We start from the raw sequence: 17,429 nt of genomic DNA on the forward strand, positions 1-17,429 counted from the left end.
GTATTTCATGGATAGAAAAATCATTTTCTTCGTCTTTCGTGTTGTTGCAGCCGGATACAACGCATCTACCGACCGTATTAAACCTTCACATGAAAATATCTCAAAGGAATGACTAAGAGGAAGAAATAGGCGTTCCCGAGATGACGTCACAATCATCTCCAGTCCCCCTTCTGTACTCGCGCGGTTTTTTACCTCGCCCGAAGTGAAATTCTCCGCTTTTTAATGGCTAATATTAGGGGAAGAAAAACCGAAATCGAAATAAAATTTTTGCAGTTGTTACCAGGACAATGGGTACATTCAATCAAACAAATAAAAAAAATTCTGCCATATACACTTCAAGTATACCTTTAGATCTGATGTTTGTTACCGCTGTTTGTGTGTTATATCTGATAAAATGATCTCTATAACGGTAGGGAAAACGGCTTTTCAATTTCCAACGTGTCAGGACTCAAGATGGCACACACAGTTGGGAATTTCACAAAATCAAGAAGTTCCTCGAAGAATTCTAATCATCGTCTTAAAATGTAAGCAAAAACAAAGTATCAAAGTATTCAGGAAAAGCCCTAAGCTTCCAGTGGCCGTTAAACCAACGTCCTTCCTAAATGCGCTCCAGCAATGGGCTATAGGTTACTCGTGGTAAGCAATATCTCTTTTCTGGTTCAATTTTATCCATGATTTAAATATTTTTCCCCTTTATTTTAAACTAAAATAAATCGCGCACCGATGGCTCAGTTGGTCAGGGTCTTTAAATAACTGAGGAGACAATGCTGTCTTTGTAATGACATCTGCAAATGGTTAGACTCTCTAGTCTTCTCGGATAAGGACGATAAACCGTAGGCCCAGTCTTACAACCCTTCAATGTTCATAATCCTGTGAGACGTAAAAAGAACCCACACACGTGTTCTGTGGTGTTTGGGTCTCCGCAAGTGGAGCTTTGCTGTGTGGAGATACCCTGTCTTGTGGCAAAGTTTATAAATGAACAAAAAAAATAGATAAATAAATAAACTTATTATTATATATTGCCAGTTATATTCATCCCCAATAACAAAGGGAGTTAAAATTTAAACCATGGATAAACTGACTTCCAATCTGTCAGCATACTTCGTCAAAATGGCCGAAATGACATAGTTTCAATTGCTTTTTAGCTCAGTTGCTACAGCTCCGCACTATTATCTGCTAAGTCAAGGGCTTGAATTCTATTTACGCTTTATTTTTCCGACTTCTTGAGCTGGGAACAAAGTTAGAGTTATTATCCACAACTTTAAAAATAACTCCGATGGTAAAATTGTAGTCTTGCGCAGTTAGCAAAAGGCACACAAAAAATGATGGTTGCATGGAGATCCAAGTCTCATGGGCTAAACGTGTTTAAAAGTTACAAAATAGTGGTATTTTCTTAACTGATATCATACCTAATTCTAGGTTTCCCTCTAAGATAACGAATTGAAGTGTCAGGCGGCTGTAACGACTGTATAAGTATGACTGTACAGCAACAAAGTGGTCATCCCCAAAAGCTATTTGTACGGTGCTTTCCAGATCGTTGTAGCATCCGTACTGACCAAAGACCCTAGATCCATTACTTGAATAAACCGTCACAAATTCTCTACAAAAGTTGCACAAAAATAAACAGTTAGAACTTCTACGATGGTTAAAAAGTGGTAAAGGAAAAAAAAAAAGTTATCTATGGTCATAGTAACATTGAAAGCGTAGAATGTCCTTAGAGTTTTGACTTCCACTGTAGCCGTACGACCAGGGTTAAATTTTTGGGAATTAGTAAATGAGAAGAAGATGAAACCGTCAACATTTTTGTAAAAAAAAATCTATCCGACAGTTTCTCAGTTATTATCAAAATAGATGAAAATCGTCGTTTTCGCCGTTTGCGAAAAAAGCCTGTGTGATAAATTTAACTACTTATTTCTATACATGATTTTTCCATTCTTACTGAATCCTTAAATTTTGAGGTGGGATCGTACGGTTAGTTTTTGAGAAAAAGGCCTTTGAAATGTCTAGTTTCCATTCCTCCCTCCAAAAGCTCGGTCACTATATTTAGCTTTTTCCTGCTTTGTATTTATTTGTTCGGTAAAATTTACATTTTACATCAACTGCAGTGACTTACACTTCAGAAGAGACATCCTGTTGTCTTAACCTCACAGATTTCAAAATCTTGATGTTGTACTTCGGAAAACTGTACTGACGCCATGCTAAGCGACGTCACGTTTGACTTCTTTTCTAAACTTTTCACTTATGTCCTCAAATGCACACAATAACAAAATTGGAAACGATAACAAAATATCGCCAACAGTTTGACAATTTTTGCAAATATGGCGAGATTTTATCAAATGGCCAAATGCATGTAAATTAGTTCCGCACATGGTGACCAACCATGTTTGTGAATCTGGCGAATATGGTGAATTCTTGTCGAATGGCCAAATGTTTGTAAATTAGTTCAATACCAGGTGGTCAGCTATGTTAGCGAATATGTCGATTTTGGCGAATTCTTGTGAAATCGCCAAGGGTACGTAAATTAGTTCAATACGTAGTGAGCAGCCACGTTGGCGAATCTGGCGAATATGGCGATTTCGGTGCATTCTTGTCAAATTGCAAACTGTATGTAAATTAATTTTAAAATCTGGCAAATATGACAAATATGGCGAATTCTTTTCAAAGAGGTCTTACTTTAACAACTACTACTCCCCAAAGCAACAACAAACTGCTCGTTCTTAAGCAACAAGGAACTACTAACCAGAAGCTTTCCTACCGAAAGGAGACTTGTTGTAGGACTAAGAACATGACCGATGCTTGATTGAATGGTTGAATTTTAAAAGTGGATGAAATACCCATTCAGGCCAATTTCGCAAGTATTAGCCGATTGCAAGTCGGCCATAGCTATTTAACGAAATGTAACACATTGCTTCCATCTTTACCCTGTAAGACTTTATTTATACGATTTCTATGCTGGTTTATACAACAACAGATTTCATATCCTGAGCCAAGTTCATGGGAGTGAAAACAGGTTTCAGTTGGGTAAAAGACAAGTTTTTTATCCGTCATAACTCAGCATGGGCACCCTGTAAATAAGCTTCTAATGCTACTGGACCAAATTTTGATATATTAAAAGTCAGTCCTAAGCTGGAGGCATCATCTCGAGGCTTCAGGGAATAAGTATGATGATTTGTATGAGTTTATTCCCCTAAGCCTATATGGAAATTGGTCTATTAGTAGCTAGCAATACGACTCTGGAACTAACATTAGCTACCAAAATAAATAAAATCCATACAATGCACAGTGTCTTTTCTCACAAACCTAACTTTTCTTTCAACAACGAAACATACAGAAGGGGATTTGGAACAAGACCTTCTTTCATTAACTGATCTCAAGCCTCGAATAACCATTTCCAGACTTGATTGGATTGCATACAACGGAAGGCTAAAATAAGTGGACAAACATTGGGGATTCTTGCTGTAAATTAATTGCAGTAGTATTACGAGTTTTTTCTACTCTGAAATTTCTTAATTCACATAGGTTTACAATGTAAAAGAATAACCTATTGTGGTCCATATGAACTGTCATTTTGCCATTCATAAATTGCACATCAAGTGATATAAAATGGCATTTTTATTGCATTCGAACTGTATTGTTCGACCTGTATTAAGTGGTCACTTAGTAATTTCCCGAGGGCGACCGCTTAATACAGGTCTGACTGTATATTTTCAAAAAAAATTGCCATTTTCCCACAATTTGCCGGCTTGCAGGGGGCCCTCTCGCCTTCTTATTTGCATTGGCGTCCAAGTTGTTGGCCATTTTGAAAAAAAATGCCATTTTCGCCAAATTCGCTAAATTCGCCAAATTCGCCGGCAAAACCTAGGGGCCCTTGTATTGAATCTTTATGGTATATTTAATTCATTTCCTGGTGAATGATCTCTTTACAATTTTCCATACGAATTACCACTTCACTCGACCGTTTCAGGCCTTAAGCACGGTTGAAATCTAAAACTCAATACTCAACTTGACACTCGAAGCGATCCGACGATCGATCAAAACTCAGACTATAAGTACTTCTTTTACACGTGACTTTCTTCCCGCCACACGTAATGTATGCTTATTTATGTCAAAACTATTTTTAACACATTCCCCTTCTTGATTGACAATCAACAATTAACGACTGAAGTTCGTAGCGACAGAAACAGAAAAAAAAAAAAGAGACGGTTTATCATTGTTTTTTTTTTGCAATCCTTAATGTTCAGCTACGTGTTCTTGTTCAGCGTTTGCCACAAAGGTAATTGGAAAATCAGTGTTCCCTTTCTGACGTTCATGTACTCCTAATCCAGTTTCTGCAGGAAACAACTTCTTGAAGGGTCTTGTCACGTCGATTACTCGATCTCCACTTCGAGTTCTCACCACTGCTGCTCGGTGAAATCCATCTCGTCCTGTAATGAGGGCTTTGACCACTCCCATATTCCAAAATAGTCTCGGCGTCCTGTCCTTGTGAATGCAAACAACGTCTCCTACATTGACAGTTGGTTGCCTGTTTTTCAGTTGGCAATTATGATGGACACGTAACTCTGTCAAGTACTCCTTCTGCCAAGGTCTCCAAAACTGCGACAGAACAGTTGTCAGATACTTCACACGTCTTGACAATTCACTTCCGGTCTGAGGCGCTTCCGAGGGAGTTTTCTCTTCTTTACTCAACAGGCGATGACCAATAACCAATTGTGACGGCGTCAACGGACTTCGTAATTCATCATTCACGTACGTGAGAGGTCGTGAATTCAGTATTCCCTCTATTTCCACAACAACAGAGAGCAATTCTTCATAGCTGACTCTCGCGGTTCCTGAGGTTTTCTTGAGACAGCGTTTAGTTGATCTAACGAGACGTTCAAAAAACCCTCCCCACCAAGGAGCTAACGCGACATTAAATTTCCATTCTATATGCGGTGGTCTGCTAGCAACTTCTTCAGCTCTTCACTCTTGAAAGTGGATCCATTATCTGACAGTACAAGATTTGGAACACCTCGTCTGGCAATGAACCTTTTAAAACTTCTCACGAAAGCTTCGGTTGTCAACCTCGGAACGACGTCGAGATGAACTGCACGACTGGAGGCACATGTGTATGACACGATGTATGCCTTGTTCATATCATCACTCTTGTGATAAATGTCCTTGACATAAACAGGGCCCACAAAGTCAACCCCTATACTTGTAAATGCAAATTCGTCGGACAATCTGAACCCTGGAAGTTGAGAGGTAGGTGGCGTTCCATATGGACGACCTTCAAGTTTCTTGCACAGTACACACTTGTTGATTATACTCTTCACCGTTTGTCTGCCCTTCACAATCCAATACCGTGGCCTAACTCGAACCAAGGTCTCTGCCACTCCATTGTGCATCACTTGATCATGGCACTTGAGAATCACCAACTTAGTGAAATATTGACTTCTCGGCAACAGTATCGGAAACCGTGTAAAACCAACACAGTCACTCTTTGAAGTTTTGTTAAAGAACTAAAGTTCTCAAGATTGATTAAGTTATCTAGACTCGCTTCTTCTTCCTTCCCTTCAACGCACGTGGTCACTAAGCTGGAAACAGCTGGTTTAAAGGATTTCAGTTCGCTTAAATCTTCTCTGGCTTGTACAACTGTCGGTTGAACTGGCCACTGCTCACTACTCTTAGACAGGAAGTCGGGTCCATGTAACCACAGGCTGCTTTCTTTCAACTCAGTAGACTTGATTCCTCTGGACGCTATATCAGCTGGATTGTCTGCTGTGGGACAGTACCTCCACTGCTCAGGGCGTGAATTCCTTCGAATCTCGGCCACTCGGTTCTCGACAAACTGCTTGTACTCCTTATCAGTGTTTGTGATCCACCACAGCGAAATCATGGAATCTGTCTAGTTAAAAATATCGTCAATTTTTACGCCGTCAAATGCTTGACTAGCGCTGTTCAACAAGTTGGACAGCAACTGCAGACGAGGGATACTTTGTTTAGCTAATGGTGCAACTCTTGTCTTCGAAGATACTATCTGACATTCCACCCTCGCCTCATACTCTACTCTCATGAAGAGCACAGCTCCATAAGCCTTTTCCGATGCGTCAGCAAAACAGTGAAGTTGGACTGAATTGACCTTGTCTCCATTCAATCCCTTAGCATAACATCTCTTAAAGTTCACTCTTCCAGCCTGTCTCAAATCCGATAGAGTCGCCAGCCACTGGTGATTGAGTTCAGCATCGACCACTTCGTCCCAGTCTTTTCCAGCCTTGCAAAGTTTCTGAAACATCATCTTGAATGGAAGAATGACCGGAGCTATCAACCCCAAGGGGTCAAAAAACCTTGTAGCCGTACTGAGAATCAATCTTCTTGTTGCTGGTTGGGCATCAACATCTCCCAATGTCTTGTTCAGATCATAAATCAGTTCATCTTGGGTTGGGTTCCAAAGCATTCCCAAAACCTTTTGCTCCTTTTCGGTACTTTGCTTGAAAACTGATTTAGAGAAGCTTTCGTCCTCTTCTTCTACTCTAGGTCCATTGCTCTTTTCAAAGTCATCACTGAAAGCTTCATCTTGTTCCAGTGATTTCAGCAGACTTTCTGAATTGCTACTCCACTTTCTCATATTGAAGCCTCCTGACTTAAGAAAGAGCTTTATCTTCTTAGCCAATTTGAACGCACTATCCACGTCACCATTCCCAGACACATAGTCATCAACATATAAAGACTTCAACAGCTCTCTTGCAAGTGCACTGTCCACTGGCAAACATGTGTTCAAATGGTGTCTGATTGTGGCATTTACAATGAAAGGACTTGAGTTCACACCAAATACCATACGTGCAAAACGTAGTACCATGCCTTCTGGACTTTCCTTATTCGGATCTTCAACCCATAAAAATCTCACAAAGTCCCTGTGTTCAGGATCAATCTCAATGTTCAAAAACGCCTTCTCAATGCCTGCAGTTAGGGCAACTTCATGGACTCTGTACCTCGGCAAAATGTCAAATAACAAGGGATTAAGAGAAGGTCCAATGTGCGGACAGTCATTTAAACTAGGCCCAAACACTTTAGATGAGGCATCGTATACAACTCTCACCTTAGTTGTATCTCTGTCAAGTCTCACTACTGTCCTGTGTGGAAGATAGTGGACATCTCCAGGCGGTGGTATTTGATCTTGTGGTACCATTTAAACCACACCACTGTGCAGTTGCTCTCTAATCACACCATCATACTGCTTCAGAATTTCTGGTTGGTTCTTGAGCTTCTTGATTGTTGTTGTCAGTCTACGCAATGCCACTGTATAATTGTCTGGTAACATGGGGTGATTATCCTTGAATGGTAACTAGACCTGGTATCTCTTTCCAGTAAATGTGATGTCATTTGAAAACTTGTCATAGACTGAAGTTTCATGTTCCTTAATGCCCAAAGTTTCTAAGTCCCAAAATTTCTGCAGATCATCCTTCATATCACTTATCTCTGTGGACTCTATCTTTAACACATGCGTGGAACTCAGATTCACAGTGCATGACCTTGTCAATGTTGAGCACATAGTTGGTCCTGATAAAACCCAACCTAAATTGGTTTCAAGGGCTACTGGTCCATAGGGATCTCCTTTAATGATGTTCCCAGTAAAGAACGACCAGTAATAATCTGCTCCTATCAGCACATCAACACTGACAGAATCCCTTGTATCACATGCAAGTTGTAGACCCTGCAAGTCGGGGTAGCATTCCAACGTGGTTCGAGACCGTTGATTGGACACTGGGCTGCAAATTACTAGTAAGACATATGAGGTGATATACACATTCATTTCATCCAAAGTTCTGACACACAATTGCACAACATCACATTCCTTCACAGAGGCTGAGTTATCCCCAAATGTTTTGATCAAAAGTGTCTCCTTACCAATGGTTGGTAGGTTCAATTGTTCACATGCCTTACTGGTTATGTATGATCTCTGGCTACAGGAATCAAATATCACATGGGCATTCAATCCAAGTTGTTGGTTATCTGGTCTGCAAACAAAGGCTTGGGCTACCTCTAACAACACAGAGTTGGCATTGTTGCTAACGTGCATTGCTGAAGTTCCAGCTTCTCTTCTCCTATCTTGAGATGATCCAGATCCATGTGGTGTTGCCTCGTCACTAACTACATTCCTGGATGTTGGAATGTTCCTTATTCTTTCACAAATGGTTACATGGTGTCTACCTTCACAGTTAAAGCATTTTGCCTTTGACGGACAATTTGTGGAGATATAGCCACCCTTCAGGCACACAAAACACTTGCCATTTCGTCTCAGTATTGTTCTCCTAGCTTTCGGTTCAGTGATGGTCATGCAGTTAATGGATTTGTGATTCTTCTTGCAAAAAACACATTGTTGAGTAAATTCCTCACTGCCTGTATAAAGGGCAGAGGCAGAATGGGGTTGTTTGCTTCTTCCTCTGTACTGTTCAAACCTGGGTGTATTGGCATTTGCACCACTTGTTTTCGTTGCATTACATCTTTCCTTGGCTTTACAGTTAAAGCATTTTGCCTTTGACGGACAATTTGTGGAGATATAGCCACCCTTCAGGCACACAAAACACTTGCCATTTCGTCTCAGTATTGTTCTCCTAGCTTTCGGTTCAGTGATGGTCATGCAGTTAATGGATTTGTGATTCTTCTTGCAAAAAGCACATTGTTGAGTAAATTCCTCACTGCCTGTATAAAGGGCAGAGGCAGAATGAGGTTGTTTGCTTCTTCCTCTGTACTGTTCAAACCTGGGTGTATTGGCATTTGCACCACTTGTTTTCATTGCATTAGCATTACATCTTTCCTTGGCTTCCAACTTAGTTTTCAGTGCACACAACAAGGCATCAAGATTCCATGATTTCTCACTGCCAAACTTACGGCTTACAACCAATCGTAACTCTGAGGGGATTTTTTCCATCACGACTGGGACCAATAAATTCCCAAAGGACCGTGATTCAACTCCTAACGCATTCAAACCTCGAATGTTGATTTCAATCTTGTCAAACAATTCACGTAATCTCTTTGTTTCATGCACTGAATTGACAGATGGAAGTTTCAATAAGGCATCCATATAATTTGATATCAGCAACTGCGGTTTACCAAATCGGTCCTCAAGAATGTCAATGGCTACTTTATAATTGTCTGCGGTCAGAGGCAGTCCAGCAATTGCGGATTCAGCATTGCTTGTTACACAACTCTTCAGATAGGTGAATTTTTCAATGGCCGAGATGCCAGTATTTCTTTCCATCGACAGCAGATTGAAATGTGTCCCAGAAACCCTGCCATTCTTGATAACTTCCCGAAAAGGATTTGAGTTCGAGTTTAGGTAGTTTCACTTTTGCGCTTTCGGTATTTCTGGTACTACTATTTTCCTGATTTGTCGCATGGGCCTGTGTGTGTTCGCCATGTTTCCCTTTCTCCAAACTCAAATCGATTTTCGCTAAAATACTGTAAACGTGCTCACAAAACTCACCAGTATCTTCTATTTCTTTCTCCAGTTCCTTTGGTTTGGTGAGCTCTAATATTGTTTCATTCAGCTTTTTAGTCGTTTCCAATTTTTCGGTAAACAAGGCTTTCAGAGCCGTTAACTTTTCCCTGAACGACGTTAAATCTCCCACTTGTTCTGTCAAAATTTTCTCCACATTCCCCACTATTTTGTACACAAAGGTCCTGTGTGCATCTCGTATTTTCCTGTCCTTGTCGATATTCATGACGCTTTATGTCCATAAACACCCTTTTTGAGTAGACTTCGCCTTTTTCCAATTCAAAAAATCCTTCGATGACGGCAACAGCTTTGTTGTTCTACTCCTTCTTGTATTTCCTCCGACTCGAAAGGACCATGTATTGAATCTTTATGGTATATTTAATTCATTTCCTGGTCAATGATCTCTTTACAATTTTCCATACGAATTACCACTTCACTCGACCCTTTCAGGCCTTAAGCACGGTTGAAATCTAAAACTCAATACTCAACTTGACACTCGAAGCGATCGGACGATCGATCAAACCTCAGACTATAAGTCCTTCTTTTACACGTGACTTTCTTCCCGCCACACGTAATGTATGCTTATTTATGTCAAATTTATTTTTAACAGCCCTTACTTACCTGCTCATTTGCACTGGTTTTCAAGTTGTCTGCGATTTTGACAAAGTTGCCATTTTCGCCGCGTTCGCCAATTTCGCTGAACTCTTGTCTTCTCATTTGCATTCGCTTCCAAGTTGTCGGCGAGTTTGACAAAGTTGCCATTTTCGCCACATATTTAACTTACTGCTTCTTTTTTTGAAATTGTTGGCGAAATTTTGCCATTTTTGTCATTTTTGTTGTTGTGTGCATTTCTGGACATATTTCAAATTTGTGGTTGTCAACTTGCTATAAATGCTATTTGGCAAGTAAGTTAATGCCCAACAAGGAAACAAGGACTATCCACAAGTTATCTTTGAGACACAGTTTTCTCGGAACACTTAAACCTACCTGCAAGGCGGATAGACTCCATGTATGGCAAGAAAGCCTACAGCATTGCTGATACCAACACTTTCTATGGTCCAGTTACAGGTTAAATAACTGTAATCCGACTTGAAGATAGTGATAGTTCCAGAAGACTGATTGAAATTACCTCCACATCCTGAAACTAATGCAAACCACACGAAAATGGATTTAAAAAGTGAGGCTTGCCTTCAAAAATCTGTAATTTATGACCTTAGTTTACTTTTACGTGACCTCGTAAGGCATGAGGAGGCACTGAGTTTGAATGAAGTGATGACATGATTTGCACGATTACTGCTGCCGGCGCTTGACCGGTTCTTACCACATGCCATCTTGTAAATTTTCCATGGCTTAAATTCCAGTAGCGTGGATATACTAAACGATTTTTGTTTATCCCCAGTCGGTGTAAAAATTGAACTTTAAGACTTAAAAAAGCTTACATTTTGTCTGTTGTTGCTATAATTATTGTCTACGATTATACTGGAAACTGGTTAGCAGTTATGTGTACTAATTGCTCTTAACGAGTCACGTCACTGTACAGTTAGCACCCTTGCTAGAGGAAATTCACAGATGTGCTTTCACTTAAGACCTTTTCCCAGATACAATTCTCAATCGCGCGTCGAAAAGATAAAGAAAAAAAAAAAACACACTCAGAGAAAACGACAAGAAGTTCCGATTACTTTCGCAAGCCAGAAATATTGCAGGGTTATTCGAAAAATATGCTTGCTTGTCAAATTATGACTTCAAAAAATATGCAGTTTAAAGGACTCGAGACCCACCCGTTAATTTCATCTCGGCGATCGTTAACCATGGGTACCGTTATATGGATATCGAAAACTGTATGCCATTTAGCTTTTGCCTCTTTTCTGTTACTGGTACCTGATATGGTTACGACTCAAGAATCATGAAAAACAAAAGCTAAATAACTTATATATGTGCAAATTAGAGCTTTTCATTTAAGAGAGAAACGGTTTATTAATGCTGTAGTTAGACTAGTCTTCCCTGAAGCTATTCTCTAACACTCACCGTAGGTGATTGTGAGCCTCTGGGATCGAGGTCCCTCACCAGCTGAGTTGAAAGCTGTTACCGATATTCCGTACCTCTTCCCTGACTCTAAACCCCGTAACCCCACCTGAAGTACGTTTGCGTCGGTAGTGCTATTCTTTTCCGCATAGCTATAGTAATAGGGATAGTAATAATAATAGTAATATTGTCTCCTGTAGTACACCCTGTAACCTTGTATCTGACCATTGGCGAAACGAGACTCCACGGGATCCCAAAGTACCAGAACTCCGTCGCGTACGTTCCTTAGGCGCACATTTGGAGGCGCAACGCTGGGAGCTGAAAGATGAGAAACATTATTTTTGTTATCACTGCTCTGCACAAATTCGTTGTGGACTCACTCGCCTGCTCCTCGTGAGTCAACAACATTTTGACCACCGTGAAGATGAATATCATTGTTAATAACGCCAGATCACATTTGATTTGTTGAACCGTTCAAAATTGTAAAGCTGTTAATTTTCTGTAGGAAAATGCAGTGGGTAAATGCATCTTCATGGGTGTATTAATCTGGACGCCATCTCGCATAATGTTCTGAAGTCCTAAGAAACGTTTAAATTAAGGCAAGATCTCCGTACAGGACCCTACTTCATTATGCATAGGCGCCTTTGTTTCAAGAAAACAATAGTGATAACAATAGACGTCTCTTGCTACTGTGGCGCTTTTTTCTTTCTTCTCAGAGGTTTTTTTGTAAGTCTGACTGAATTACGGAAAACGAACATTTCTTCCCTACAATTGTAGTCATTTTTATTATTACTTAAGAATAAGCGAAAGAAGTGGAGTTTCAAGCAATCGTTTTAATAGGGTTAAACGTACTTTTATTAAAAATTTAATTCCTACTTGCTCTATTTTTCCTGAAGTTGTTCTTTCCTTCTGTTTGCGAAGTGGCCGAGACACTGCAAAGTGTATGTTTTATTCCTTTGCTGTATAATGCACGACCATTTCAGGATCACGAACTGTGCATTTAGTGGGCTTTTGCGTTTTGTCGCCCTTTGTCGGAAACTGTAAGAATTCATTTAATTACCTTGATGATTGACGATAATTTAACACCACCTAAGAATTGCGTGATTGTTTGATAATGTACTTTGCCCGATCAGTTTTCCCTGAGCGAATTGTTGAGTTGAGTCGAGTGTTAGATTGTAATGCAGAAGAATTAAATTGTGAGTATACAGGAAACGTTTCTCGTTGTGCGTTTTCGACAAAGTGGCACCTCCGACGGGACGTTGTTAAGCAACATGGAGACGCAAATTGCGGATTTGAACGGGAAAATAAAAAGACCTAGCTTTCGAGTGAAAAAGACGGGCGAGGTACTAAAGAAGGATGATCTAAAAGCTTTAGAAAGACACAGAAACTCGCTAGAGACTATGGTAACAGCAGTGACCACGTTAAAGGAATCAATAGAGGAGAAAAAGTTCGTAAATGGCCAGGACGAAGAGTCAGTTCAAGAATGGGCTAGCGGAATTGAAGAAGTTGTGAATCAAGCGGATGAATGTATGCGTGAATTGACATGCCAGATTGAGCAGATCGACCGCAATTTAAAGCACGCAACTGCTCTTTACGAGCACAAACGAGAAATCGAATTGGAGAGAGAAAAACTGAGACAGAAGCAAGAAGCTGTTGAGCGTGCACATGCAGAGGAGTTAGAATTTGAAAAGAAAAAAATGGAGTTGAAACAAGCTCAGACAGAGCCACCGGAAATTACAGCGATGGCTAGTAACGCGGTAAAAATGCCGAAGCTAGTAATCACAAAGTTTGATGGCACACCACAAGACTGGGTGCGGTTTTGGGGACAGTTCGAAACACAAATTGACAAGTCCTCTACCCCTGAGGTTACTAAATTCTCATACTTGAAAGAATTGGTGGATTTGAAGGTGAGAAACCTTATCGATGGCCTTCCGTTTACCCCCGAAGGTTATAATAAGGCTAAAGATCTACTCGCAAGACGATGTGGAAAAACGAGCGAAGTTATGGGAACCTACGTAAGGAATATACTAGAACTCCCTACTGTCAGTGAAAGGGATGTCAAGAAGATTCATGAATTTTACGAGATACTACTTTTCAATGTTGAGTCGCTGCAAACAATGCAGAGCATAGACAAACTGGACGCCGCTGTACGTTTCACATTTGACAAGCTAGATGTAATTAAGAACGAGCTGGCCATGATCGATGAAAACTGGAGCGAATGGACATTCGTGCAATTTCTTCAGGCGCTTGAGAAATGGACTATTAACAATCCAGTTCAAGGAGTCGAAAGTTCAAAGCCAAAGACTGTGACAACTGTCAATCGAAGAGAGAAATCGAGGGCGTTTTACGAAAAACGTGATGGCAGAAATCAACAAGCGAACATCCGAGGCTGTCTATTTTTCCAGAGTCCAGATCACAAGGCTGTTAACTGTGACAAGGTTGTGAGTGTTGAAGCGAGGAAAAAGGTTTTCCTAGAGAAACGTATGTGTTTCAATTGTTGAGGAATTGGACACTGAGCAGGAGAGTGCAAAAGCAAGTTCACTTGTCAAGTATGTCACGCAAGGCATAATACATACATCATTGTGCGATAACACCCAATTTCAAGCTCAGACACGTGAGCGAGGGATGACAGCAAATCACATCGGCAACTTGGCCGTCATTCATCCTGTCGTGGTAGTCACGATTAATGGATACAAATTTAGAGCCCTGTTGGACAGTGGAGCAAGTCATTCGTACGCCTCTACTACTGCAATCGACTTGATTAATGCAAGTTTAAAATCGACCGGTTTGAGACAAATAGCGATGCTGACTGGCGTCACAACAAGAACTATGCAAGTTTTTTTAAGTGGTTATCAGCTCAGTTACTGGTGATTTTGAGCTCGAAGTGGACGTCACCAAAGTCAACAACAGAGAGTTGCTGATTTTAGAAAACCCTCGTTACAACCAGCTGATAGAAGGGAATTCTCACCTCAAGGGAGTACGCATGGATGATGTCGACGACAAAGTTAAGCTGCCTGTACATCTCATACTGGGTGCGAACGAATTTGCGAAAATTCGGACAGGAGAACGTTTGCGTGTGGGTCGTCGTGGGGACCCGGTAGCTGAGTATACCCGTTTTGGGTGGACAATGATGTCGCCTGGCGCAGACCAAGATTTATCACCTGTTTACTTGGCGGTGAATTCGAACTGTGACTTCGAGAGATTGTGAGCGCTTGATGTTCTTGGCCTAGCAGATACGCCAGCCGGAGACCAGTTTGATGTCTACGATGAGTTTAAAGAGAAACTGACGCGATCACCTGAAGGTTGGTACGAGACGAGCCTGCCTTGGAAAGGGAATTGTCCTGCCCTACCAAATAATCGTGACGGAAGTATGCGACGACTAAATTCCCTCTTGCGGAAATTACGCCGAAAGAACATGTTGGACGATTATGATGACGTCATAAGAGAACAGCTGGCGGAAGGCGTAGTAGAACGGGCACCTGCCGAAGCCTCCGGAAGAGAGTTCTATTTGCCACATCGTGCGGTTGTTCGTGAGGGTGCGGAGTCGTCTATGATGCGTCTGCGAGAGCTCACGAAATCGCCCCATCACTGAAGGAGTGCCTACATGCCGGCCCGCCTCTACAGAACAAGCTGTGGAGCGTTCTCACTCGTTGCCGCTTCCACACTGTGTTGGTTGCTGGAGATCTTCGCCGTGCGTTCCTACAAGTGCGAATTCGTGAAAGTGACCGAGATGCCTTGCGCTTTCACTGGATCGTAGACAAGACTGCGAAGGAAGTGGAAACGGTACGATTCATCAGGGTTGTGTTTGGCCTTGCCCCATCGCCATTTCTTCTAAATGGGGTGATCGAGCAACACCTTCAGAATTTAGAGACGAAATGCCCCGAAACTGTCAAAGAAGTGCGGAAGAGCTTATATGTCGATGACCTTATTTTCGGAGGAAGTACTACAGACAAGGCTAAGCAGTTAAAGCGAGAAGCAATTGAGATCTTTAATGGCGCCAAGTTCGAGCTACACAAGTGGCACTCTAACGAGGAGGAGCTAGAAACTGATTGCGAAAATTAGGAGAGGTCATTCGCCAAAGAACAGCTCAACAATGTGTCAAAGCCAGAAGGGATCAAAATACTTGGTGTTAGTTGGGACAAGGTCCAGGACACCCTTCACGTTGACTTTCCAAGTCCACCAGCCGAACTGACGAAGCGAGGGATCCTTACCAACTTAGCAAAAGTGTACAATCCGCTGGGTTTAGCATCACCAGTTTTACTGGAGGGCAAACTACTATACCGGGAAACCTGCGTACAGAAGAGCTCGTGGGATAGCCCGTTACCGGAAGACTTAGCGGTACAGTGGAGGAAGTGGGAACAGAACATTCCGGATGTCGTTACAGTACAGCGCTGCGTTCCTCTTCACCAAGAAGAAAATTCAAGAGATACAATTACACGCATTCGGCGACGCGAGCGGTCGAGGAGTATGTGCTGCAATCTACGCAGTGGTGATTCAAGCATCGGGAGCCTCACAAGGATTAATCACCTCAAAGGCTCGGCTTGCCAAACAAGGGCTGACCATTCCCCGACTGGAATTCGTGTAAGGTCATATGGCCGTCAATCTGGCCAACAACGTGCGACATGCATTGGAGGGACTCCCACTAGCGGCTGATATCCACTGTTGGTTGGACAGTTCCGTCGCCCTTCACTGGATCAGTGATAACGGAGACTACCGCCAATTCGTCGCGAATCGTGTGAGGAAGATTTAAAGCCACCGGAACGTTTTATGGCATCACGTCCCGACAGTCCATAACCCTGCTGATCTGGGAAGTCGTGGTGGTAGTGTGAGTGGAGCAGAAATTTGATGGAAAGGGCCTTCGTGGCTGGGAGACCCCGCCAAGTGGCCACCTGAGATTGTAACAGAGGCAAGCCCCGAAAGTAGAGCAGAGAGACAGGTTCAAAAAGAACTTGTCGCGGTTGGTGTCGAAGGGAGAAACGAATTCGATGACCTTCTCGAGAAGTTCAGCCTTCGTAAAGCCATGAGAATTGGTGCTTGGATCTCGCGATCCTTGCGCAATTGTTGTCGTCCTTCCAACACGATCCGTGGACCTATGACAACGGCAGAGCTAGCTGAGCATGAGTTGTTCTGGATCAAGAGAACGCAGAAAGAGGGGATGAGCAATACAAATTTTATCGCAGATCAAGGGCAGCTCAACCTACAACAAAACAAACATGGTTTGTTGGAATGCCGAGGTCGTGTACAGGGAGATTATCCCATGTACCTGCCAGATTCAGACCTTTTTACAGCTAAGATGGTTCAGCATGCCCACGGAACTACACTCCATGGGGGAGTTTCTTTGACGATGACGAAAGTGAGAGAAAAATTCTGGGTACCCCGACTGCGGAAGTTAGTCAAGAAAACCGTGAAGAATTGCAGTGGCTGCAAACGCTTTCAAGCAGTAGCCTTGAAGAATCCACCCACCGCACCGCTGCCTAGCGAGAGAACAGAAGGAACTACACCTTTCAATGTGATAGGTGTTGATTTCGCCGGTCCTGTGAAGTACCGCAGCAAGCGCAAGGAAGAACGTAAAGCGTACGTGAACTTGTATTCGTGTAGCCTTACTCGCGGAGTGTTCTTAGAGTAATTGCCAAGTTTGGAGACTACTGATTTCATCCAAAGTTTAAAGCGCTTTATTGCCAGGAGAGGACGTCCATCGAAAGTCTATTCAGACAATGGTAAAACCTTTTTCGCCGCTGCCAAGTGGGTAAAGAAGGTGCGGAGAGATGAAAGATTCCATTCCTTCCTGAGCGAGCATTCCATCCAGTGGCAGTTCAACCTCGGCCGAGCACCATGGTGGGGTGGACAGTTTGAGCGTCTCATTGAATTGATGAAGTCCATGTTCTACAAAACAGTTGGCCAAGGTCTGCTTACCTAGGAAGAACTGAGTGAA

The 17,429-nt window shown here is 42.0% G+C and overlaps 1 protein-coding gene across 1 annotated transcript; it reads left to right on the top strand.

Annotated features, from left to right (window-relative positions):
* Positions 1-16,517: 16,517 nt before the first annotated feature.
* LOC138030450 (uncharacterized) lies at positions 16,518-17,123 on the top strand. The gene has a single exon (XM_068878361.1). It carries the CDS (start codon positions 16,518-16,520, stop codon positions 17,121-17,123), a length of 606 nt encoding a protein of 201 aa, XP_068734462.1.
* Positions 17,124-17,429: the final 306 nt, after the last annotated feature.

The sequence above is a fragment of the Montipora capricornis genome, chromosome 13, assembly GCF_036669925.1.
Source record: "Montipora capricornis isolate CH-2021 chromosome 13, ASM3666992v2, whole genome shotgun sequence".
Lineage (NCBI taxonomy): Eukaryota > Metazoa > Cnidaria > Anthozoa > Scleractinia > Acroporidae > Montipora > Montipora capricornis.